Source organism: Archocentrus centrarchus, chromosome 21, assembly GCF_007364275.1.
Source record: "Archocentrus centrarchus isolate MPI-CPG fArcCen1 chromosome 21, fArcCen1, whole genome shotgun sequence".
Classification (NCBI taxonomy): domain Eukaryota; kingdom Metazoa; phylum Chordata; class Actinopteri; order Cichliformes; family Cichlidae; genus Archocentrus; species Archocentrus centrarchus.
The window spans coordinates 15,727,025-15,753,535 of NC_044366.1; the positions used below are offsets into that span (position 1 = coordinate 15,727,025).

The 26,511-nt window shown below is 42.9% G+C and overlaps 2 protein-coding genes across 8 annotated transcripts in view; one reads left to right on the forward strand and one right to left on the reverse strand.

Moving 5' to 3' along the window:
* fmnl2a (formin-like 2a) overlaps nucleotides 1-15,079 on the forward strand; it is a 54,055-nt gene extending 38,976 nt beyond the window's left edge. For 2 of the 7 annotated variants that reach the window (XM_030757906.1, XM_030757912.1), the window contains 18 exons: nucleotides 3,541-3,651; nucleotides 3,917-4,066; nucleotides 4,397-4,498; nucleotides 4,732-5,053; nucleotides 5,182-5,382; nucleotides 6,589-6,609; nucleotides 7,556-7,680; nucleotides 7,772-7,974; nucleotides 8,094-8,328; nucleotides 8,437-8,505; nucleotides 8,595-8,675; nucleotides 8,771-8,900; nucleotides 9,861-10,024; nucleotides 10,159-10,260; nucleotides 10,507-10,602; nucleotides 11,024-11,147; nucleotides 12,327-12,444; nucleotides 14,428-15,079. In XM_030757906.1, the coding sequence (XP_030613766.1) occupies nucleotides 3,541-3,651; nucleotides 3,917-4,066; nucleotides 4,397-4,498; nucleotides 4,732-5,053; nucleotides 5,182-5,382; nucleotides 6,589-6,609; nucleotides 7,556-7,680; nucleotides 7,772-7,974; nucleotides 8,094-8,328; nucleotides 8,437-8,505; nucleotides 8,595-8,675; nucleotides 8,771-8,900; nucleotides 9,861-10,024; nucleotides 10,159-10,260; nucleotides 10,507-10,602; nucleotides 11,024-11,147; nucleotides 12,327-12,418 (2,328 nt within the window). In that variant the 3' untranslated portion in view covers nucleotides 12,419-12,444; nucleotides 14,428-15,079. Of the gene's footprint in view, nucleotides 1-3,540; nucleotides 3,652-3,916; nucleotides 4,067-4,396; nucleotides 4,499-4,731; nucleotides 5,054-5,181; nucleotides 5,383-6,588; nucleotides 6,610-7,555; nucleotides 7,681-7,771; nucleotides 7,975-8,093; nucleotides 8,329-8,436; nucleotides 8,506-8,594; nucleotides 8,676-8,770; nucleotides 8,901-9,860; nucleotides 10,025-10,158; nucleotides 10,261-10,506; nucleotides 10,603-11,023; nucleotides 11,148-12,326; nucleotides 12,445-13,862; nucleotides 13,960-14,427 lie in introns of those variants that run through there. The other 5 variants (XM_030757907.1, XM_030757908.1, XM_030757910.1 and 2 more) reach the window with 4 other exon arrangements.
* A 2,717-nt stretch (nucleotides 15,080-17,796) lies between these two features.
* Nucleotides 17,797-26,510, reverse strand: LOC115800690 (pre-mRNA-processing factor 40 homolog A-like; the record flags this gene model as incomplete). Its single annotated transcript, XM_030758184.1, is given in 24 exon segments — nucleotides 17,797-18,047; nucleotides 18,293-18,330; nucleotides 18,333-18,447; nucleotides 18,545-18,606; nucleotides 18,693-18,783; nucleotides 19,110-19,196; nucleotides 19,293-19,388; nucleotides 19,522-19,659; nucleotides 21,168-21,283; nucleotides 21,377-21,487; nucleotides 21,841-21,967; nucleotides 22,161-22,257; nucleotides 22,259-22,292; nucleotides 22,414-22,494; nucleotides 22,497-22,514; nucleotides 22,517-22,562; nucleotides 22,714-22,740; nucleotides 22,742-22,829; nucleotides 23,799-23,812; nucleotides 23,815-23,954; nucleotides 23,957-23,964; nucleotides 24,067-24,131; nucleotides 25,313-25,418; nucleotides 26,488-26,510. Coding segments are annotated over 24 exon segments (1,818 nt in total), but the record flags the coding sequence as incomplete, so codon positions are not given.
* Nucleotide 26,511: the final 1 nt, after the last annotated feature.

Consider the following 26,511-nt stretch of genomic DNA (forward strand, 5'->3'; position numbering starts at 1 on the left):
AGGGACCAGGAATGGAAGTACAGGAGGGAACTAAGGCTGACACTGAGGGAGCTGACACGGAGGGAGCTAGGAGTGTGGAAGCTGAGGACGGGGAAGCTGACACTGGGGAAGCTGACTGCGGGAGAGGTGAGGGGACCGAAGCTGACTGCGGGAGAGGTGAGGGGACCGAAGCTGACTGCGGGAGAGGTGAGGGGACCGAAGCTGACTGCGGGAGAGGTGAGGGGACCGAAGCTGACTGCGGGGAAACTGGAGTCGGGGGAGCAGGAACAGAGGAGACTGGGACTGAGGCTGCAGGGGGAACCACAACGAAAGGAGCTGAGGGACCAGAGGAGGGAACAAAAGGGACCAAAACTGACGGGACTGAAGCTAAGGGAACTGGCACTAGGGGCCGCGTGGAAGCAGGCCGGGAGACGACTGGCTGCGTGGAAGCAGGCCGGGAGACGACTGGCTGCGTGGAAGCAGGCCGGGAGACGACTGGCTGCGTGGAAGCAGGCCGGGAGACGACTGGCTGCGTGGAAGCAGGCCGGGAGACGACTGGCTGCGTGGAAGCAGGCCGGGAGACGACTGGCTGCGTGGAAGCAGGCCGGGAGACGACTGGCTGCGTGGAAGCAGGCCGGGAGACGACTGGCTGCGTGGAAGCAGGCCGGGAGACGACTGGCTGCGTGGAAGCAGGCCGGGAGACGACTGGCTGCGTGGAAGCAGGCCGGGAGACGACTGGCTGCGTGGAAGCAGGCCGGGAGACGACTGGCTGCGTGGAAGCAGGCCGGGCGCTAGGGAGAGCCGGCTGCGTGGAAGCAGGCCGGGCGCTAGGGAGAGCTGAAGGGACTACGGGGACCTGAGGGACTGAGGGACCAGAAGTGGAAGTAGAGTAAGGGACTACGGGGACCTGAGGGACTGAGGGACCAGAAGTGGAAGTAGAGTAAGGGACTACGGGGACCTGAGGGACTACGGGGACCTGAGGGACTACGGGGACCTGAGGGCACGGAGGAAACCGAGGAGACTGCGACTAGAACTGAAGATGAAACTAAACTGATTGGAGAGACCAAGGGATTTAAGGGAAGTGACGCCACTGAAGGGGGCAAAGCTGAAGCACTGGCTGTGGGGACCGGGGAAGCTGACTGGAGTATGGAAGCTGAGGAGACCGAAACCACGGAGGGAGTAGGACCAGACTGGACTGAGGTGACTGAGGACGAGGGGGCTGACGCTGAGGAGGATGAGGGGACTGAGACTAAAACTGAAGATGAAGGGACTGGAGGTGAAACTAAACTGACCAAGGGGATCACAGAAAGAGAAACCACTGGAGGGGGCAAAGCTGAGGCAGGGTGAACTAGAGCGGCTGGAGCTGCTGCTGACTGAGGGCGAGCAGGCTGAGAGCTAGGGAGAGCTGACTGCGTGGAAACTGACTGAGAGCTAGGGAAAGCTGAGGCTGAGGGAGCTGAAGCGGGGAGAGCTGGCACTGGGGAAGTTGAAGCGGGGAGAGCTACAGAGGCTGACTGAGACTGAGCGGAGGCCGGAACTACAAGAACTGACTGAGACTGGGAGGTGGCCGGAGCTACAGCTGACTGAGACTGGGAGGTGGCCGGAGCTACAGCTGACTGAGACTGGGAGGTGGCCGGAGCTACAGCTGACTGAGACTGGGAGGTGGCCGGAGCTACAGCTGACTGAGACTGGGAGGTGGCCGGAGCTACAGCTGACTGAGACTGGGAGGTGGCCGGAGCTACAGCTGACTGAGACTGGGAGGTGGCCGGAGCTACAGCTGACTGAGACTGGGAGGTGGCCGGAGCTACAGCTGACTGAGACGGGAGTAACTGGGGAGGAGCTGCTGCAGGCGGCGTGGGTGGCTGAGGCGCTGGTGCTCCCACCCGCGGAACAGAAGCGGGTGCAGGAGCATGAGGCACAGAGGATGGAGCGTCAGGGTTGAGTCCAGGTGTGAAACACACAGTCTTTTCTTTAGCCGGTTTATTGGAAACAGTCACCTTGGGAGACACGGAGGGGAAAGTGAGGGCTGCGGAATGAAGTATTTGTTCCGCATAACACTGGGTTAGCCGGGGCAAGGAATCCATAAGCCAGGTGTGTTCTGTCAACATGTCATGTATCCTGTGGGCGATGGTATTCCCCAGCTCCTCACTGGGTAGCCGGAACCACAGGATACAGAGCTTGGATGCCTTGTTGCAAATGTCTGATCTGGCTGTCAAGGACGGTGGAGCAGTGTGGTTAATCATGTCTGACGAGCCGGGGAAAGGAGGGACAGATTCAGTGGAGGAGTCGGAAGTGGTTGAAAACTGCAGAGAGTCCATTGTCATTTTATCCCTGGCTGCTGGCTCCGTTCGGCTTTTATGGCGCCGGGAATTCCGCTTACGTGCCGGCGTAGCGGGTCGTGAAGGAGGTGTGCTGGGGCATGACGAGGCCGGTGGAGGCGAATCTGATGCCAGGGAGAACCCGCCCAGCTTAATCCCTAAAGGCTGGGGCAGCGGTGGGGCAGTGGTATCGAGCGGTTGCTGCAGTGCGGCTGATGAACAGGGCTGTGGCGGCGGAGGTGGAGAGAGCGGCAAGCTCTGACGCGGAGACCCTTTAACCCAGCTGGAGTCTCCGCAAGCGCGGTGAGAGCGGCGGAGCTGTCCCTCGTACTCGGGAGCCAGCCACGGCTTCCTCCTCACCACTTCCTGCAGGTGAGCTTGCACAGCTAGCTGCCGTTCACACAGGTCTGAGTCCGCGGGGTCTTTGAAATGGTCGCGTCGTTCTGTCATGGCGTGTGTGTGGCAGGCAGGATTGGACCCCAGGATGCAGACTCACAAAACAGGACTTAGAGGATTTATTGGGAAAACATAACAGGAACCAGAACACAGCTAGGCAGGGGCTGGACAGATGCCAAAACTAAACTAAAGTAACTACAGAGAAGGAACATACACAACGAGGGAACACTGAAGACGACGCGACAGAGAACAAAACAAAACTGAGGGCTTAAGTACACACTGGGTAATCAGGGCAAGAGGAAACAGCAGGGAACAACAGGTGAAGCAAATGAAACTAACAACATGGGAAGCAAAACTAAACACAAAGCACAGGGAACATACGACTGTCAAAATAATACAGGAAGTGACTAACCAAGGCGCACGCAGACTACATACGGGGGACTGGCACACAGACACGGGGCAGAGACACAGACTAGTCACAACACTAGGAATAAACTCAACATGAAAACACAGGAGGTCAGGGACAAGACATCATGACAAGAACATGGAGCAGGGGAGACAGGGACGAGGGGAACAAACGTATCAAAACAACTGAAAAACAACAAAACTCAGGGAAGACAGAACTAAACACAAAATGCTGGGCAGACGGCCCAGGACCATGACAATATGAGCATAAAACCAAATCATGGAAGTAGCAGACTGGTATATACAAACACAAACCTGTTGTGAACCAGTCTATTAATACATTTTACAATCCTATAAATAGTTTAATATATAAAATGTAGAATGTCCACAGTATATGCAGTGTACTTTCTTACAGTAATGGTTCTTACCTGTTATTCCCCAGGTGGCGTGTATGCAGTTCATCAACATTGTCGTGCACTCAGTGGAGGACATGAACTTCAGGGTTCATCTACAGTATGACTTCACCAAGCTGTGTTTGGATGACTACTTAGATGTGAGTTGAGACATAATGCTGCAGGAAAATGGCTAGACCGACATTCTTCTGAACACTCACAGTCAAGAGCATAGGCTGTCATTACAGTACCCCTGAGACAGCAACCACAGTCAATAATGGCTTTTCCATTACTTTAGAAACAGTGGTCAGCTTTGTAGTTCTTTGTCTCCTGCCTCTCTGCAGAAAGATCGATGTTAGCCTAATGCGGCGGGCTGAAATAAAACTACTGCTCCTCCTTTTCTAACTTGTTGTGTCTGTTCTGCAGAAACTAAAGCACACAGAGAGTGATAAGCTGCAGGTTCAGATCCAGGCTTACTTGGATAATGTGTTTGACGTGGGAGCCCTTCTGGAGGATGCAGAGACCAAAAATGCTGCCCTGGAACGGGTGGAGGAGCTGGAGGAGAACATATCACATGTGAGAACCCTGAAATGTTGATTTTACTCTTTGACTTTAGGCAAAGCTCACTTCTTAATCTAATTTCTATTGCAGCATTCTGAATATTAGTAGTAGGAAGTTGGTGGAATAGCATCTCAACGGGGTGCATAACAGTTTTCTGTGATCTCATGCTTTCACACAAATGCACACTTTTCAGAAAGTTCAAAACTTTTAGGCCCTGACAAATCGTTGTTAATCCAGAGACGTGACAGCATTAAACCCACTGCATTAGTGCCTCACTAGATTTCTATGCTGACAGTGAGTTCACATCACTCTGTAATCTTTTCCTCCTGATAATTGTTTGCATAGATGACAGAGAAGCTGCAGGACATGGAGAATGAGGCCATGGCTAAGATTGTGGAGCTGGAGAAGCAGCTGATGCAACGAAACAAGGAGCTGGAATCCATCAGGGTCAGACCCACTATCTCTACCTTGACAGCTGCTCTTTAACCTGGTGATAGTTGGTTAAGCTAATGGGAGAAAAACTGTAAAATAAACATACTTATGCATTCATCACTAGATGAACTGTACACCTAAATGATTCCACTGTTCTTGGTTTTTCATACATACCTCTGAGATGTTTTTCTGTCGCTCCACGGTTCTTCTCATCTCTTTTCTTTTCTCTGTCCCTCTGTCCTGCACAGGAAGTCTACAAAGACGCCAGCGCACAGGTACACTCACTCCGACAGATGCTGAAGGAGAAGGACGAGGCCATCCAGCGACAAAGTAAACTCGAGAAGAAGATCCATGAGCTGGAGAAGCAGGGCACCATCAAGATCCAGAAGAAAGGAGATGGGGACATTTCAATCCTGACTTCGCCACCCTCTACTGCAGAGGGCTCGCCAGGTGCTCTGACTGGAGGAAACGGTGTAGCTGTCAGTCCAAGTCATGTTGCAGTTGCAGCGGGCGCGTCTGTTCCACCTCCACCGCCTCCTCCACCCCCACCACTGCCAATGAACGGCACGTGTAGGTTTAATATTAGCTCAGCATTATTAGCTTGATTAAATTGAGCTGATAACTCAGTAATAGTAATATCTGTCTGTTAGCCTCAGCTTTTTTCCTTACCCTCTACTCGATATTCACCTCTCTCCCAGTGTCAAACGGGCCAACATCAGCAATTCCAGCAGCAGCAGCTCCCCCGCCTCCGCCACCACCCCCTCCACCTCCACCTCCACCCCCACCCCCAGGAATGGGATCAGAGATATCAGCCCCTCTTCCTCCTCCCCCTCCTCCTGGGGCCCCTCCACTGCCTGGCTGTGGGACGCCCACTGTCATCATGAACTCTGGGTTAGCAGGTAAGGTCACAAATGCGTACAGAGTCACTGTTGTGAAAATGTCAATATGCACAATTTTTTCCTATGGGATAATACACAACCTGATGTTTATGTGGCTGTACGATAGAATTCCTGCCGTTGTTGGAATAACACAGTTTTATGGTTTATTGCCTCATTATTACATTATTAATTTGCTTTAGTACAGGTTTGTAGCTGTACGCATCGCAATTTCTACAATCTTACAACAGCCCACAAAATACTCAGCTGCACTTACTTTACTTTAAGGCCATTTCGATACGTGTTGCAGCTGCTTCACAATAAAAACGTTCCAGTTCCGTGTTCACACTTATACAGATTAAAATGAGCTAGCTCACATTTGTAGTCCAAGGTTTACACCCCTTTGCAATCCCTACACGCTTTGCAGTGGCAGTGCCAGAGTCTCTGGGTGTTGCCAAGGATTAATTGCTAATTGTGTATACCTGATGAGGTTTGGGTGAAGGCATGCCCGAAGTTGGCTTGGTCTGTCATTTTCAGCTGAGATTATTAAGTACTTTAAATCAAAAACCAATGTTTCTACAAATTCTGGTGCCAGTTTCCACTTTATGCTGCAGCTTTTGAGCCAAAAATGAGAGGGTTCATGTTTATTTCTTGCTTATATCTTTTTGATTAGTTGCTCACATTTTTCATTTAGTCACTGTTCACAAAGAACATGAATGATTGTGCTTTTCTTTTTGCACATTCATGCACAACACTATTCCAGTTGATGTGAATCTGATCAAAGTATGCCCAGAGGCAAGAGGTATTGCTAGAGTGGCTTCATGGTGTAGTGGTTAACAGGTTCACCTTGCAGGAGAAAGATCCCCCAGCCTCACTGGGTTGTAAGCTATTGTTCTCCTAACACCTGTCCCAAGCCTGGATAAATGGGAGGGTTTGCGTCACGAAGGGCATCCGACGTAAGATCAAACATGCTGATCCCTAGAAGGCCTTTACTGCAGAGCTGCTACCAATATGTTATGTACAGTGTTGAATTAGACAGTAACCACTGATTGGCTAGTACAGGATAGTACATTTTTTTGTTTTTACATTTTCCAGCCTCATTTTTAGTTGATTAATGTAACTCATATGGAGCACAGATTCTTTACTGTACTGTGTGTTTGAGATGTGCAATAATTCTCCCTAACCTTCTTAATCATTTGTCTTATAATTGTTTCCTTTTTTGCCGACCAGAGGGACCCATCAAGCTCTTCTGTAGGTTATGCTTGTCCTGTTTGGTGTTTTGTCCGCCCCGTGTCCCTTTGCTTTCTTTAGAAAATCCTGTTTCACTGTTAAAAACACAAAACTGAGTCCTATTTGTTAAATTCATTCGTCTTCGATATGATTATTTTCACATTTCTCACACACATTTTGTCTTCTTTCACCATTTTCACTAACATAAGCTTGCCCACATGCTACATAATGCAACACATCCCCAAATAAGCCCCCCCCCCCCCAAAAAAAAAAACAAAAACAAAAAAAAACAAAACAAAACAAAAAGAACAAACAAACAAAGCAGTTATCACATTTCTGTAGTATTACAGTTGTGTCTGAAAGAGTTGAGTGCATGCTGGGACACGGTGACCTGCTGTGGCATGCAGATGATTAAAGTGATAGGTGCTGTGCATACTGGAATGCCGTTTACCTTTCCCATGACAGCCTTATCTTATTTGTCCCTGCTGACGCCTCGTCCGTGTGGAGAAGCAGGGCACCATGTCAATGTTCAGCTTCAGTGAAGCAGCACTGGTGGCTACAAATAGCTATAATCTGTCCAATAAATAGTTGGTCACCAGGCTTGCCAGGAAGTTCTTACCACATACACCATTTACTTAACAGGTACACCTATCCACTTTGGCCTTGATATTTCAGCCAAAGGCTAAGAAGCTTTGTTGTATTTGGGGGGGAAATACATATAAGCATGTCTACTTTCTGTTTTGTTTGAAGGACTTAGAGAAAGCATTTAGTTAAAGTAAATAAAATAAAAGTGAGACTTTGTTTTTAGAGATTAGACAGATATGGCATCTAGCTACCGAGGGAGTCATATCCATGTGTGTTACTAGTCCCAGATACTTGTCTACCCTTTCACCTGCATGTGTGTGTTTATGTGAGCTCTTGATTGTAGATTGGCACCCTGTGCTAACTTGTCTGTGTTCTGTTTAAGCTGTTAAGATCAAGAAACCCATCAAGACCAAGTTCCGTATGCCCGTCTTTAACTGGGTGGCCCTGAAACCAAACCAGATAAATGGGACTGTCTTCAATGAGATTGATGATGAGAGGATACTGGAGGTAAAACTCTCCTCCCACTTAGAAATTACTCATCCATTTCATGCCTAAATCCCATGAAACTACATGTCAACTGATTGCTGTTGCCCTTTAGGACCTGAATGTTGATGAGTTTGAGGAGATGTTTAAGACGAAAGCTCAGGGCCCGTCCATCGACCTCACTGCAAGCAAGCAGAAGGTCATCCAGAAGGGGCCCAACAAAGTGGCTTTGCTGGACTCCAACAGGGCAAAGAACCTGGCCATCACACTGAGGAAAGTGGGCAAGACATCTGAGGAGATCTGCAAGGCTATTCAATTGTGAGCCTTCAATAAGAGTCTGGTTTCCTGAACATGATATGACAGTTTTGTATGGCTGTATGCTTGTTTTTCCTATTAAATAAACTAATGGTTCATTATATGTGTCTCCTCATCTCCAGGTTTGATTTACGGACTCTGCCGGTGGACTTTGTGGAGTGTCTAATGCGCTTCCAGCCCACGGAGAACGAGATTAAAGTCCTGCGACAGTTCGAGAAGGAGCGCAAGCCTCTTGAAAGCTTGACAGATGAGGACCGCTTCATGATGCAGTTCAGCAAGATCGAGAGGCTCATGCAGAAGATGACCATCATGGCCTTCATCGGCAACTTCACTGAAAGCGTGCAGATGCTTACACCGGTGAATAAAGATGCCGCGTTCTCATTCTTAATGTTTTTTTTTTTGATGTTGCAGCAATAAACGGCAACAATGCTGTACTGAATTTTGATGTCTCATTCTCATCCACAGCAACTACATGCAGTCATTGCCGCATCTGTGTCCATCAAGTCATCTCAGAAGCTAAAGAAGATTTTAGAGGTAACTGAGCCACGCGTGTCTGTTATGACGCGTAATGTTGAATGCACGCCTGGTTTCCTTTTTCATTCTTGTTTGATCCTGTTCTGCAGATTATCTTAGCACTTGGAAACTACATGAACAGCAGCAAAAGAGGAGCGGTGTATGGATTCAAGCTGCAGAGCTTAGACTTGGCAAGTTGCTTTCTATTACCTTTTAGCTACACTTTAAAGATTTGCAAAAAAAAAAAAAAATGTTTCAACATGTCTTGTTTTCTCTTTCTTTACAGCTACTTGATACCAAGTCTACAGACCGCAAACTAACATTATTACACTACATAGCCAATGTGGTAAAGGAGAAATACACACAAGTTTCCCTTTTCTACAACGAGCTGCACTATGTGGAAAAAGCTGCAGCAGGTGAGTGGTATGGTGCTGTTGGCTATCTGAGATAGAATCTTTTCAACTGTCTCTCTTAAAATGAACTCCAAAATTTGAATTGTATTTCCTTCTCTGGCCAGTGGTGCTAGTTATCCATCTAGATTATTGTAGTGTGCATTGCCAACTTGTGGAGATATGGGTTGTAGCCCTTTCCACCTGTTACAGGGTGAAAGGTGCAGTACACCTTGGACAGGTCACCTGTCTATCACATGGGCGATTCATACCTATGGCCAATCTAGAATTGCAAGACTACATGTGTGTGAATGAGAGGTGGTTAGGTGTTACTGTGAAGCTGCAAGGTGTAGAAGTAGTGAAGGTAGATGAGTTTAAATACCTGGGGTCAACCATCTAAAGCAATGGGCAGCGCACCGGGTGGAGCGGGTGGAAACGAGTGTCAGGGGTGATTTGTGATAGAAGGATGGCAGCAAGAGTAAAAGATTTATAAGATGGTAGTGAAATGTGCTATAATGCATGATAGCTGTATGACAGCTCAGGTTGAGTAATTTGGAGACAGAGTTAGAGAGGCAAGGCTGAGATGGTTTGGATGTGTGCAGAGGCGGGATAGTGGATATATTAGACAAAGGATGCTGAAGATGGACCTGCCAGGCAGGAGAAAACGAGGAAGATGAAGGTGAAGGAAGACATGCAGAGGGTTGGTGTGACACAGAAGTACGCTAGGGATAGGGTGGGATAGGTCACCCTCCCGAAGAGCAGCTGAAAGAAAAAGTTAACCTAAGCCATGTGTGAAAGAAGTTAACATAGCTACTGTAGGCAACTTATGCCACGACAATCTGGATGACCTAATTGCACTTCAAGTCACACGAAAACAATATGATTTTGATATTTGGGTAACCATTCCTTTTAAACCATCCAGAAGATGCTGCACACTTTACACGTGTGGGGTTGTGTCATGTGAGCTAAATCTCTCCGTGTTCACAGTGTCGCTGGAGAACGTCCTGCTGGATGTTAAGGAACTGCAGAGAGGCATGGACCTGACCAAAAGAGAATACAGCATGCACGGTCACAACACCATGCTCAAAGACTTCATCACACACAATGAGAGCAAGCTAAAGAAGCTGCAGGATGATGCCAAGATCGCACAGGTAAAAGGGTTATTCCTGGCTCACAATCAGACTTTAGGGATGTCTTTGCATGTAAACACGATTGGTCCTCATAAGTAAAGTAAAGGCTCTGCTTCACTAAATGGGCTGTTTCTGGTTTTTTTTTTTTTTGAAAGGATGCTTTTGATGAGGTGGTGAAATTCTTTGGGGAGAGCTCCAAAACCACCCCCCCATCCGTCTTTTTCCCTGTGTTTGTGCGATTTGTTAAGGCCTATAGGGTAAGTTGGATAATAGTCTCTCACACACTTAACAGAAACAGTGAAAAACACACACTGGACATGCAGGCTGGCTGTATGTTTGCTACAGTAGAGGCTGGGAAGTAGCAGTAGATGCCTTCTGGTGTTTAATTTAAGAGTTTGAGGATTCTTAATTACTCCAAACCACGTCAATATGACTTAATTTGAAACATTTCAGGTTTTAATTAGATTGAATTTGAACGTGATATGAATGTGAAATCTCCTCAGCAAGCGGAGGAGGACAATGAGCAGAGGAAAAGACAGGAGCAGATTATGTTGGAAAAACTTCTGGAACAAGAAGCAATGATGGAGGAAGACCAGAAGGTAAGCCCCCTTTCTTTCACAGCTCTCCAACTACCCTTTTCTACTTATTCCCTGCCCCCACTTTCTAGGGCAGGAGTGTACATAGGATCACAATGACCAGAAGGTAAGACAGCTCCACTTCCTCCCCTTCTGTTTCATCCTAATTTCCTCCAGACTCCTGATCACAGGGATTAGTTGAGAGCCGAATGCCTGCTGGGCACGCTTGTATCTAGTTCTGCAGTCTTACGCCCTGCTGAGTCACATCGCATCAACTCAGAATCTGCGATTATACGACTTGAATGGTTCAATTAACTCACACGCCTGAATGAACCGAGGCATTTTTGAGCCGTAACAAATTACAAGTGGGAGAATCCCATGTCGATTATATTTCAAATATCGCTTTATTAGTGGTAACGCTCTTCTTTGGCTGTGTCTTCCTCAGTCTCCATCCCATAAGACCAAGCGGCAGCAGCAAGAGTTGATCCAGGAGCTCAGGAGGAAACAGGTGAAAGACAGTCGCCACGTCTACGAAGGCAAAGATGGAGCGATTGAGGACATCATTACGGGTAACATCCCCCGGATGATGTGGCTGCAGTCTGTGGCCAAACTCTCACTCACTCACACACACACACACACACACACACACACACACACACACACACACACACACACACACACACACACACACACACACACACACACACAGTACGCTGCATGAAGGTCCTCTTCTGCTATAAATGCAGTCATTAACAAAAAGGATTTGAAACTAACACAATGACTGGCTCTTTTAAATTTCAACTTTCAGGTGTTTGAGAACCAAAGGTATTACCTGACTAGTCCAAACGTGTACTGACAGTAATCTGTTCAACTCAAATGTGTCTGATCTTGGCTTATCTGCTTTGTCTTTGCTTTGTAACACCATCTGTACATAGACAGGCCCGGATATGACTATCTGCTGCAATAAAAGAGGGATGAAAATCACCCTTTGTTTACTGAGGGGAGATGAAACTTGAATAAGCTTGAGAAACTGAGTATAGTTACTTAAGTTCAGTACCTAAGTAAACTTCAATGTGGCTTTTAGGTACTGTTGTTTTTATTATAGCTGTGCATCATTCACAGCTCAAAATAACCCTTTGTTTAGCTTAAACTTGGCATCACTGAATTCCTTCAGTTCATGAGCTGCATGAGACCAGCCACTTTAGCTGCTTCCTCTAAGGCCACCCTCCCTTTTAACCAACTCTCTTCTGATTGGCTGCCCCTGGCAAACAGAAGTTCTGGGCACCAGCGTAATAGAACTTTAAAAATATTATTTTTCTTTTATATTTAATTACATTTCAGAGAGAAATATTAATGTAGTTTCTATAGAAAGTTGTAACTATATCTTATAACATATAAGATATGGATTGTAGCAGGAGCAACCAAAACTGTAAAGATAAAGTGGTGACAGTGTAATTAAGCAGCTATAACAGCAAAATGCTACTTATGTCTCCTGAACAGTACAACTTTGATATCATCTAAAAAAATCTGAAATAGAGAGTTTTTGGGAGGCCCTTCAGTAGCGCATTAACTTGTAGATTTCGCTCTCAGACCCTCTCTTTAAGTTAGATTTGCCCTCTGCACCGTGTTGCCGTTGTTGGGTATTTGCTTAGTGCTAACCAGTGCTAAACCGCTGTAGGATTCTGCTTTTCTTACATTGTGTTTGTCTTGTTTTGTCTTGGCTGTTGTCCCTGTCGTTTCCAATGCAGTGCTGAAGACCGTGCCCTTTACCGCCCGCACAGCCAAACGTGGCTCTCGGTTCTTCTGCGAGTCCGCTCTCAATGAGGAGTACCATTACTAAGCTTATAGAACTCTATCTTCTCAAAGGTTGCTGGAAACAAAACGTCCACCTCTTGGTGTTTTTCTCTCCTTCCTCCTCTGCATGCCTTTTCCACGATTCTCCTGTAACAGTTACGCTCACCTGTCACACTTCGGACTTGTGCATGTGCAAGTGACATGCCCCGGAGACACGCTCACATGCCTGAGTGCGGGTGTTGTTTTTTTTTTTTAACCCTCTCCTCTGTGTTCACGTTCTCCCTCACTGACCATCAAAAGGTGCTAGGGTAACAGTGTTCTTTACACAAATGCATGAAGTGTGACACCCACATTTATCATCACTATTTTATCAAACATGGCAAACCATAATGTCACAGAGAGAGCAGTTTGCAAGCTAACAGGGTATTAATAGTGGTAAAAAAAGTGTGCGCCTTTTCTCATCAAGTAAGGGAAGAGAGATGTTAAGCTGGCTGCTGCATCTAGTGGCTCAAGACTGAAAACAAATATTGAGTTACAAGTGACATGCTTGAAGGTTTTTGACTTCTTAGCCTCTTATTGGGTCAGTACAGCTTAACATGTTGCACTACATCTGGCAAAATACAAGCAAAGGTCATCATCTACACTGCAGGTATGACTAACGTTATGTGTTAGTGTCTGTGGCATTATATCTTGCTCTTTTGGTGTTTTGTTTTGTTTTTTTTCAATGAGTGTTTTCATAAAAAATGAATGTTTGTTCACTATCACGTGATTATCACTGTTCATAGTTTTGTGCATGCTGATTGCTTCACCCTTGCTGCTTTCTCACAGCGCACCCCCACCCCCCGTCCCCTTTTCCCAGTTAGTCCATATGCTGCACTTGCTTTGCCGCCTGCTCGGGTCACCTCTCTGTGACTTTGTGTGGTCTGTCAGGCTCGTTACTATTCTGCATGGCGTCTGCATATAGATGATCTGGTGCATTTCAGCAGTATGTGTGTGTGTGTGACTAACATGCAACCAGGTTGTTTCACTGAATCATTTTTTGTGGTGGTTGAATCACTGGTTGTTGGTGTTTTTCCCCCGGCTGCATGCATGCTTCAGTTGTTTTTTTGTTTTTGTTTTTTTGGTGGTGATGAATTGTAGTTGTTTATTTCAGTTTGCAGTTGCTCTGCACAGGAAGGTAGAGATGGGCTCCTCTGTTGTGCTGGTAGCCACTTTGCAAAGCAGTCTGGGTCTCTAACAAGGAAAATAAAAAGCTTTGATCCTTCTTTCCATTCCCTCCTTCCTCCTCTGCCAGTTGAAACAGTTAACCTCTAACTCTGTCCTCTCTCGTGTCCTTACCCAACTCTTGCTTTCCTCCATCCAGCCTCCTGCCACACCGCTTGGCTCTTGCAGTGCTCTTTTAGCAAAGCCAATGTGAATTGTTGGGCTGACATGCACTGGTCAGCCTCCTCCTCCATTTTTAACCTTCATTTTGTCTTCTCTTCATCTAGCCCTAAAGAAGAATAATATTACTAAATTTCCCAATGTCTACTCGAGGGTAAGGAACTCCTCCAGTAGCACTCCTGTAGTGGATGTGCCCCAAACCTGGCAAGCATCTCTTTATTACCTCCCTTTCTGTTTATACTTCTTTCATTTAAAGTCCACTCATCATTGGCCTCCTTCTGTTCATCTGTTTTGTCGTTAGTGCTCCTTTGTAGCAGTAGATTTCAATGTCTAATGATTAGCGCAGTAGCTTACTCTTCTCACTTGTTGCTTTGCCCGTTCTGTAGAGAAAAGATGCATTTTCATGCATTCAAAATATGCATGAAAGATTCCCTAGATTTCTGGCAGAGGCTTAAAAATGAAATCCCTGTGGGCTGTCTCAGTTTTAAACCCCAGAGACGGCTGACCTGCAGGGGCTTTTTTTTTGTTGTTGTTGCTTGTTTAGACATCATGCTGCTTTGAAAGACAGGCTGCCAGCACTGTGAACATGTGAGCTCACCGAAACACCCCGATAAGATGACTGACACCATCTTTTTATTCACCCCCATCCCCATTCCTTCTTTCCTCCCTCAGATTTGAGGAATCAGCCTTACAGGCGAGCGGACGCCGTACGGAGGAGCGTCAGGAGACGCTTTGATGATCAGAACCTGCGGCCGGTCAACAATGGCGACGTAGTCATGTGACGAGGGAACAGTGCATGTGCTAGGGCTGGGGATGGGGGAAGGTATTGAGAGAGAGTAAGGAGTGAAAAAAAGACTGATGCGGAGTGAAGGATGGCAAGTGAAAGACAGGTGTTTGTAGCAACAAGTGAGATGATTATGTATATATATTACATAAGAATACTCAATATTCCACGTCTGTTCTATAGTAGTAGCAGCGTTTCATTATGAAGGACTGGGACATGTATGGGATATTAAAGTGTCTGAAAGGTTGATTCAAAAACCTGTGACGAGCCAAGTGCCTGAACTTATTTTTGTGGTTTCGTTATCACGTTGTCGTGTTTGTCTAATGACTGTTTTTAATAATCCCACTCTGAGCAATACAAGTTGACTCAGCTTTAATTTTTAAGATGTGTAAAACGGACATGCAGTGGCCTTACGAGCCACGTGAAACGATGTTACTTTGGAGAGATGATGTAGAATGTACGGGACGTGTTCCCTTTTAGTTCTTACAAATATTCCGTCTTTTAATGGAGAGGTTTGACACTCTGAAGTATTTCATTATTACGGCCCTTTATCCATTCCTCCAACAACATGAACATGCTCAACCTGCACTTTTTAAAAAAAAAAAAATCTCATGAGGGTTCTTTTTATAAGGGTGGATAATTTGGTATTCTATATTTGTACTAAAGTAAGTATAAGGTAAATAAAAAAAAAAGACCAGTCAAATGTGAATTATGTTTCTAGCAGGCATCTACATACTGATTCTTCTATCATGTGTCATTACCAGTAAGGGCTGAATTTGTAGCTTCCAATCCATTAAAAAAACCCTCCATTTTCAAGTTGTGTGTATCTGTAGCTGCAGAGCAAATGATCTGGTTTTGTGGGATGGGAATTACGCCGAGAGCAGAAACTGCATGCAGAGATACTAAACTGGAAGATCTCATTGTCAAAACTGGACATAACTAAGCATTTTACAGGCTAATAACATTCCATGTCACTGTGTCTACTCACTTTACTGTAATATTAATGTATAGTATTTAACCACTGAAAAGGTTCATTTAAGCTCATGTCATCTTAATGTGCATTTAAAACAGGGCAAAGAAAAAGTACACAACACAAATGTTTCCTAAATGTACTGATATTTTCCTACAAACTGTTTTTTTTTTTTAACCTAATTCACATCACCAGATGGTTAATATTGTACATATTGTTTAAACTGAAGTTTTCATTGCCTTGTGCTATACAACTTGAATGTTATTTTAACTTATAGGTTTTTTTTTTTGTGTGTGTGTGCGTGTTCCCATTTTTGTATATTTAATTAAGCCAAATGCAGCCAGAAATCTACAGTAGTGTGTTTTTGAGCATCTTTTACTGTTATGCAGAAGGCAGTGGGGTGGGGGTTCACTCAGTTTGCTTGTTGGGGGTGTCAGAGGTTCTGTTGTGCAAATGTTCTTACACATCAACCACACTTAGAATGGAAAGTCGTTCTGTTATTTCTTCTGTAAAGAGCTGCTTTGTCGCTTTGTGATACACCCTCCACGATCGTCCCCATGAAGCATGCGACGCCGTCGCCTCCTTTCTCTGAGCTTCACTGTCTGTAGCAGCGTAACTTCTCAAACTGGGTAATACTGGCATGTTTTTATTTTTGAACTTTCACCAGAAATGTATTTTAGGCAGTTTGTGCTTATAACAAAATAACAAACTTTTTTAAAATTAGGTGATGAGATTTTCAACAAATATGATCAAATAAACTATTTACATTGAATATAACTTTTTTTTTTCACCTTGGGTGATTTGTCTTGATTCTTGTCAAAACTGCTATCACGCAAGTCAGCTTCTGCTTCATGATGAGCAGCATTTCTTTGTTGATTATATTTGTTGTAACTTTTAAAGAAATGTTGATTCAACTTTATTTTGTGCTTTTAAAATTTAAAAACACAATGTTTGGCTAATAATCCATCCAGCAACCATCTTATTGCCTGAAGGTTGAGCGTGCAACACCCTCAAGCTCTAGATGGGCACTTTTGATCACAAAGCAACCCGTCTCCAAATAACCGCCGTCTGGCTCGGACCGACTGCAATCTCTCTCAGATTGGAGGTGGTTTGCAAATAAAGGCAGTCTAATTTATAAACACAGATTGCGAACATGTTGCAAACAATCTGAGTCACTCTGTGACAATGAGCACCAGCTGGTTGTATTTTGGTTATATTTCCATATAAAAGGCCCAGTGGCTGTCATTTTACAGTAACTACATTGCCACTTGTGGAGGAATTTCTGTTTTAAGTCTATAAATTTCTAAATGTAAGTAGTTAATGTGAATTTCTGTGCATGGAGACAGCAACACATTTGCGATTTTCACTGATTTATCAGTTAATTGACGGATTATCACAGACTGCTACTTGAACCCATGCAATCGCAGAACTTATTGCCGTTTTGATGCACCAAAGTTGCTTTAAAAACAGAAAATGACTACAAGTGGTTGCAGAAGCAACCATTTTAAAAGGCAACAAGATGACAAGTTCATTGCACACAGTTTGCAATAATTATTGTTGTACCACGATGTCAAACCAGTTTTCCGTAGTGTGACTGCAGCATGAGCTGTTAATACTCTACACTCAATATCTGTCCAACCTTTTTACATCAAGGCCAGTGAACTAAATACTACCCAAGATTAAAATACTACAAGTCAACCACAAAGCAAACCATATCCCTCAAAATTAGCAAAAAGTGAAATTTGTACCTGATAGCTGCTCCTAATAAACTGGCAATGAATGTAATTTTAACTGTCAATAAACTGAATTAAATATTTGTCATCTCTGTAATACAATGAATCCTCATCACTTGTTACTCTTCCTGGCATGAGATACTTTGTCACTTGTTTGTGAATCTGTTAAAACAGCATGCCAACAATACTGTAGGAAGGTTTGGGAGTTGGTAACTTATCTTGTAATTAAATCACAGCAACCCTTTCAGACAACTTCCAGTGAAACAATGTTTTATTACATTTAATTAAAGTATTTATTTCAGCAAATACTCCAATTTAAACCTTTTCATTCAATTCAGCTGCAGTTACTTCAAATCAAATATCCTCCCCAGTATTTATGGACATGTGGACAAGTTTCTTGCATTTCTGCACATTTGTAGTATGTCATGAAGATATACTTTTAATTGAATATAAAACAAAATTGCCAATGGAAAACATGTATAACTACAGCCAACTGAAGAAAGGTAAGCTAACAAAAGACAACTCAGTATTTAACAGCTGATCTGTTTTCTGATATCAAATTAGTCACAAAGTCTATGTAAAAGCTCAGTATATGGCATTCCCATAAATACCATAAATCAGTCCATTATGGGCGATATGACCAGCATGGTCAGATGAGGGGAATGCATGTTTGTAGAAGTGTAGAAGTACAAGGAACAAGCAGCATGAGTAATCATCAAGGCGCGTCCAACTGTTCCAGCAAGGTTCTTCTCCTTTTCTCCAGCTCTCCTTCACTCAACTCACTGCCTGATGTGTCCCAGCCACCCTGAACGCAGCATGAAAAATACAGTGACTCAGTAATAATGAAAATTAGAAGAATTAAATATAATTGAAAACTGGTTAACTTCAAGATCTTTCGTGGCAGAAACTTTTGGCTAAAACACACTTCTCTGTTATAGGCAGCAGCAACTGAGACTCATAAAACGCACTGAAATTACAACTTTGACCATGTAAATGTGCATTAACCCGAGCCTCCAGATAATCTTACAATATATAAAAAAAACATTTCACCTCCTCTTTGGCTGCTTTCCTTTTGGGAGATTTCTGTTGGACTCAGAGCGAGATTTTCCCCGAGACTTGTCGTTCTCTTTCTCCTTCTCTACGTCCTTCTCACGCTTCCCATCGCGATCTCTTCCTTTCTTCTCACTGTCAGAATCTGGCGATGCCTGTTTGTCGTCATTACAGTCAGTGCACACACCAATACTACAAATGCATTTATATACAGGACACATCACACACGTTCGATTCTGCCTGCATACTTACAGACTTGTGGCGTCTCTTCTTGCCCTTCTTCTTGTGCTTCTTGGATTTTTTATAGCTTCTCTCTGGTTTCAGGTAGAACATGTCAATGAATGCACCTCCCCCCCCCATACACAAATCAATTGATCCGCTAAGCTGTGATAAAACTCACCAGATTCTCCACTAGAAGAGCGTTCTGAGGGGGACTTGGACTGCGACCTCTTTTTCTTCTTGTGGTATTCCTCATCCTCAGACTCAGAGCCCTGTTAAAACATTCAAATTTAGCCGTGTATGATATACACAGTGTTTTTAGTAAAGTATGATTTGTTATATAATTTCTCCAGCTAAATTTTCTTTTTACATAAAAACAGTATGGATTGATTTGTAAATAATTAAACCCTCTATTTAATTAAAAATAGTGGAGAGAAAAATATAAAAAGCAAAAATATGCAATTCTCAGTTTTAATGTTTGATCTGTGATCTTCATACTATTTTTAAATAAATACATTCATTTTGTTGAGATTGTTATTTTCCATTTCATTTCCTCAACTTTTCAGAAACATGGTAGTCTCTCCGTGTTGGTACTGACCGATCGAGAGCGGGAGCGTTTCCGGTGGTGCTTTTTGGACTTCTTTGAGTGTTTCTTGGTCTTGGAGTGGTGATGCTGGCATTCATGCTGTTAAATTAATTAAATAAATAAATAAAACAAGTTAATTATTATGATTGTCATCAAATTTAAAAACTCCAAGCCCTTGCTAGCATAACGACTCACTTCCAAGACATGCATGAAATCTTTGAATATTCTTTTCCTCTCTGACTCCAGAGTCACGTCTTCAAAGGCAGGCTCTTTTAAGAACCTCTCTCTGACCTGAAATGGCAAAATGTCAGTCATCAGAAAACATTAAGCACAATCAAGACTGGAAAACGGGGAGAGGGATAAAAATAGAAAATAGATGGTGTTATGAAACCATACAAATTTTATCTACATTAAAAGTACATACTCCCTCCCATGTAGCCTCTGGCTCTAGTGGTGGTGTGGCCTGCTTCAGCATGTTCTTGAAAGCAGCTTCTTTTCTTTTCATCTTCCTGGCCTCCTCCTTCTCTCGCTCCCTCTCTCTGGCTTCAGCTTTCTCAAGCAACTAATTAGAAAAAGGAGTTTGAAAGCAAGTTAACAACCATGGTTCAAAGCACACATCTTTACCTCTGATTGAAGTCCTTCAGGTTCGGTCAAGGAACAGAGTAAAAGAGGGTACACCTCAACAGGTCACCACACTCTTCACATCTACATTTACGGCCAATTCAAACTCACAAACATCCTCACATATTTAGGTCAGGGCCTGTGCTTGATATAGAAACTGATTAAAATGTCACTGATTTGGGCGTGTTTATCATGAAGGGTGTGTGTGTTGGTTTTTTTTTTAGTGCCGCTGTTGACAACAGACAACAGTCGGTGGAGCTTATCTGATGTAAATTTTGAAGATCCATTTGTTACATACATTAACTGATTCCTGTTAAACTTCAATGATTACTTCTCTATGTCTCCCTTATTTATTGGCTGAATCTTTTGAAACTTGCTACAAGTACTCATTGGGCAATGGTTGACCTACAGCCAAATTACTTTCTGTTCCAATATATCACAACAAGTAAAACATTTGACAGCGGAGCTCCACAGGCCAACAGGTCTCTTGCTATAATTTTATAATCTGCACAGCACTGACACGTCTTCACTCCAAAAAAAAAAAAAAAAGACTTTCAGCCCCAATCCTTTTTTTGTTGTCGTTTTGTTTTTTTTGTTTTTTTAAACTTTGATAAATCAAGATTGTTTCTAGATTAAGTTTAGAAAATCTCAACAGAAAAGATGACATGAAAAACATTTTTTTACAAATCAAATTCAAACCACATTTTGGGGGGAGGGGGGGAAGGTTGATTCAGATTTCCTCTAATGTGTCTCAGTCCAGAAGCTCTAACTACTCAAAGTGGAGCAGCAGACTTGAGCAGATTAATGCTGCCAATAGGCAAATGCTATCAGGAGACAACATGCAGAATAAAGGCTGAGGTGGGGGAACTGTGTGGACACAAAAATCTGATTTGATCACTTGCAAATAACAGTGCGGTCACAGTGAGCAGTCTGATTTGAAAGCTGTGATATGAGAAAATCTGATTTTCCTGCAGACCGACCAAAGTTTTAAACGATGGATATGGTAAACTTCTTTACATCAACTTTTCATAGAGGGGGGGAGGAAAAAAGAGAGAGAAGATATTTAAGCCTATTTATACATCCAGTGGGAAACCTCACTCGGTTTTCAGAGAACCAGGGTTACGCCAGTAAACAAACGTTATGAACCAACATATTCGCATACTGTCAGCTGCCTGCTGTGACTAAAGTTAGGTGCTAGACAACCAACAATGGGATCAAACTTATTACAAAGCTCTCTAAGCTGAGGAGAGCTGTCTATCCCAGTAACTGGTTAATTAAACTGTGTGACCCATTTTAAATTGTCATTTAATATGCTGATTTAAAAGATTAAACCCAATTGCTGTAGGGTCAGTTACTTAAAAGTCCACCCTACTTTATTAACAATATCTGTGCCCATCCATCTTCATGAACAGCTAAGTCAAAATGTATGATGCAGAAATGCTGTCTTACACTGTTGAAGGCTAGCTTTATATTTCCTGCATCCAGCGTGGTAGCTCTCTTATCTGAACTGATGACTGATCCAAAGTCATCAAAGCTGGTGTTGATTTCAACCAGGAATCCTTGTCCTAGGGAATAACACATCATATTATTATTAGATGTATACTTACATCAAAGCAAGGAAGAAGTAAGAGTTCAGACTGTTCCTTTAAAAAAAATACCAAATCAGAATCACACCTTAAGAATATCTTTGATTATCCTCTTTTCATCGTGATAGCGTGCTTTCAAGTCTTCCACATAGAATTTGAAGAGGTCCAAGGGAGTAGAACCTGCACAACAGACAACATTAAATTTAAAAATGTGTAAATATTGATCCTTGCAGCAAATAACAAGGTTCAACAACATCAGTAGAACCACAACATGGGTGCAAAACAATGAAGCCAAATATTTAAATATTTAGGGACTGATGGATTATTGGAACAAGTATGAAAAATAAAAAGGAAAAATGCATCTAAGATAAAGGAAATTAAAAAATAAACTCAAGCAGCCAAACTATGATTCATAAGCATTTATGCTGTTAGTTGTGTACACTTTATTTCTATGTTTCTGTTATGGTTCAAGCCCGGCTGTCGCATTCACACGCTTCAGAGCATTCAGCTCATGCAGCCATGTGTGCATGTGGCCTGCTGTCCTACCCGGTTGGCCCCAGCATGTTGGCCAAAGCGGATGTCTGAGCTCAGTGTCGGGTACATCTCCATCCAAGCAGACATGGAGTGAAGTTGGCCATGATCATGAAGTTCGTCCAGAAATTTCTGAGAAACAACAAAATATGAGCTCAGAATAGACCCTGACAGCCCTCGCATATACAAAGAAAATGTGGCCTCTTTTCCAGGCTTGCGTTAAAATTGTGTTAACCTAATTAAATGTGAAAAATAAATTCAGGGCATTATTCCTTTTTTTTTTTGGGAGCGTTTTTGAAATGCGCATGCGTGTCTTTCCTCTCACCTGGAAGGCCTCTCTGTTCTTGCGTTGCCGTCTTCTTTCCCTGAGAAGTGTCTTTTGCTTCTCTTCCTCCTCCTCCTTCTCCAGAGCCCGAATGTGTCCTCAAACATATAAGGGCATCTTCTTTATCCATATCTGTAAGCCGAAAAACAGCACTATCAGCAGGGTGAACATATACAAACAATCACAAAGATGAACGTAACCTGGTAAGAAGTGTTTTTCTTTTAATTCCACCAGCTGGTTTATGTTCTCATACTTTGCAGCTCCTCATCCTCTGCAAAGGTAGGGTTGTCTAGCAGGTACTGCTGGGCCTCAGACCAGGTGGTGCGATATGTGCGTTGGCCATGTTGTCCAAATATTCTTCAGAGCCTCCCAGTTCCTCTTTCTCAGCTGTTTAGCTTGCTCCTGTGTAGACAATGCAACCAGGTGTTCATTTTTACTAAAGTTCACAAAGCTCCCATACTCAAATAAACTGAAGGGACTTGTACCCAATCATTACATCAAGCACATTAAACTAATAGACTCAAAGATTCTTGATGCACTGTGGAAGCCTTACCTTTTCTTTTTTAGCGAGGTAATAAAACAAACACTTCTTCATAGATCTCCAGCCTGTCTTCATTGGAACGCAGCTTCCACACTTCAAGCTCACTCGAAACATCTGATTCTGCTTTCCTGGATTGCCACCTGACACACACACACGCACACACAAACACAAACACATACACACTTAGAATATTTTTCTCACACAAAACCACATGAGGGCACCATTTCACTTGCCTAATTTAGCTTTATGGCACCAGTATTGCTTTCTGCGAGCCATCCTATGCATTAAGCGAAATATTAATAAAAATCTGAAAAAGTTATGTTCTTTAAGTATGGCACTGAAATATTCAATTTCTTCAGCCAGTAGCTGTTATTGACCAAAATAAAGTATTAAATTGTAGAACACACACACACATCAGAAAGCCTTGCTATCACTGTCCAAACTGCCTGTTGTGTACCACCCCAGATTACAAACCCAGTGCCAGCAGAACACTGAAGCTGGCTTGTTGTCAAGGTCACCAGTTGATTATCCCTTTCCTCTGCCATCATCACGACTTTCACCCAAAAACTAAGAGTGCTGATGAAAATGACCACAACATTTTATATTTAAGCATAATTCACCTATCTTAGAATGCATGATTGCTTAATGTATGTTCATGGTAAAAAATAGAAAACAAACAAACAAAACCCCGTAAATGGTCTCTTAGCATACATTCAGTAAGTTTCCAGTAAGTATGTAAGTTGGAAAATTCATTGTAAACAGTGGCAAAGAGGATAAAAAAAGCACAATAAGGTTGTAAAATTAGAATCTTAACAAATGCACTTCAACCCCAAACAAATCATCACAACTTTCTAATATTTCACTATGAAACTGTGGCCTTGTTAACAATTTGTTATTGTGTAAACAAATTCAGCAATGTCAACGTGAACAAGCCCCAACAGTGCGTGTAACTGCACGATGGTGTGCAAAAGCCACAGATGTCCTTTCACTGAACCAGTCTGCATAATCATATTGACAATTCAGAGAATCACAAATCAATGCATAGTGGGAAAAAACAAAACAAAACACATGTATTGCCATATCAAAGTAACACTTACTTGTATCTGGTGGTATAGATGTCATCTTTTCATGGTTCTCCAAGAATCTCTGAAAAGTCTCTTTGGACTCTTTGTATTTAATTCTGGCCTCCTCTTTCTCTTCCTTCTCTGTTTGGACTTTGTATGCATTGAATGCCTGCTTCTTTTCACTCAGCTGGGAAGTGCACTTTGATGATAAGAAAAAGCGAGAAATTGTAAGTCAGAGATGGTGACACTTAAAACTTACTTTTGTAGGAAGGATAAACTAATCTCTGGAAAGCAATTGTACCTGTAGCGAGGATCATTGATAATCAATTTCATGGCCTGCTCCCAAGAAGAGTTTGAGGATACACCCTAAAATACAAACGATAAGGAAAAAGTCATGATGGTTTTAAAATAAAATCTTAATTCACATATGAAATATTTAAAAAATATTCAAAGAACAAATGGATTGCCTTATTCTCCTATGGAGAAAAAAAGTACATTAAACTGGATAAGAACAATGCAGCTTTGGTCTAGAAGTGAACACATTTTCTTAATTACTAATAGATGGGGTTAAGAGGTGTGGAGTGGCAATAAATCAAGAAGTGCCACCGAGGACCTATGTAAGTGCCCTTTCTGCCACTTGCCTCTCCCAGGGAGTGAGCACTTCATCCATTATGAACTGACTCCACTATGTGCCTCTGTCTTGTCAGTTGTCACAGTTATTTAAACTCACTCAGGCTACCACTTTCTCTCACCGTCTTAATCCCAGCCAGTCCTCGTGCCTTTAATCCAATAAAGCTAATCATAAAGACAGAGCCATTAAGATCTTGCAGGAAGGGCAAGCAATCTCAGAGGAGAGCTTTGTGCACAAAATTAAAAAGCTCCTAAATATAGCAACATTCAAGGTGGGTGGTGCTAGGCTGGCTTGCAAACCGAACACACAACACGTCCACAGCAACAGGAGGTGAGGTTTAATAGGCCTCCAGGGGCTCAAGCACAGGGACAGTGATTAGATCCAGATCAGAATGCAGATGATGTGACGATGAACACATCAGGCACTAGTGAAGTCTGAAGTGATAAAAGTACTCTTAAAAAACATCTCAAGATTTGCAGTACCAACAACAAAGGAACAGTCAGGGGGTAGTTAATCAACACCCACACAAAATACAGTAACAATTAATGGAAAAAAAAAAAAAAAAAAAGTTTTTAAACGCTGGAGGCTGACCTAATGGACGGTGACTTCTTGGGCACAATCAGAACAATTACCAAATTAACAGATATTTCTTCTCTGATTTAAAACCCACTCATTTGATTGAAGATCAGCTTCATGCAACACCATGAATAACATTTTGCTGCACACTTGTTGACTGCCTAACTCCTGACAGAATTAACCAGATTTTGTACACCGAAAGATAATGAACATTTCCAGGGAGAGGAAAAAAAAACTTTAGAGTTAAAAAATGTTTCTGCACAGACAATCTGACCACTCAGTACTCTCTCATGGAAAAGCCATATCTTCTCTCTTACAGCTTGTTAACAGCCTGACTCACCTTCTCCTTCAGCAGCTCTTTGAAGGCTTGCTTGGCTTCCTCTTTTGTATTCCATTTGTAAGTTTTCTTCTGAAGCTCTGGCCGTTCTTCTTTTGTAACTTCGACACTGAGAGCAAAGAAAGGGATTATTGATACTGAGCATTTATCACATCTACTGATCTGCAGTAAAAGACATACAAAAGCTGCCTTGTTACACCAATATTAAAAGTTAAAGTGCTCTGTGAATGCTAATGTAGCTGTGGTGGCCTGCTTTGGGCTTGATGAACAACAGGTGGGTGGGGCTGCTGTGCTCACAGTAAGAGCTGTGTGCTTGAGATGACCATATTAGGGATACCCCCTAACTGATATACAGAGCTACCGTAAACTATGGGTTGAGAGCAGTATGAAAACTGAGCTTTTGGCTCAAAGGAATTATTGTGCATACACTGACCTCATTATTTTGAAACTTTATGTGACAGGAAATAAGGAAACACCATAACAAGTCCACTTAAAAAAACTGTCCACTTTATTTAACTAAATGACAACAGGGTGGTACAAAATAGCCATATTCAACATTGTTATAGTTATTGTTATGTTGTATTCTGTTATTTATGAGGAAAACATTTGGCTACAGCTGAACATCACTGTGCGATATTGCCTCCTTTCCAACTTTTTTGTAAGCTAAAGCACTTTTAATTTTTTTTAAAAATAGATTATGATACTGATTCATATCTTATGATGTGACTGTTTATTGTGTGAGACAACATAACAGCAGAATTAAACTAAAATAACTCAGACTGCTGTGGTTATATCAGTCTGAGATTTCATGACCATTTTTTATTATTTATTTACTATTGTACAAGTTTAAAAAAAACCCCACACTATCTGTATCACGCTGCAGATTTGTCGTGCTATGTGGTCTCTCTCCACTGCTCTGAACCATTCAGATAATAATGTCATTTCCTTGAGAGGCCTCTTTTCATTTGCCGAGCTTTGTTGTCATGCAATCACTTGACCAGCACAGCTGTTTCAGATCGATGAGACCAGCCATGTGGCTGGCTTTGAGTCGATTATTAATCACTACACCTTCTGATTCATAATCCACTTCAACCACAACAGCAGGTGTGCTTGGCGATGACCACATGGCTAATGTGTCATTGCGCTTGCGCAGTTAACCTAGGATCATAATTGTTTACCTGGCTGCAGCCTCGTGGTGGTTG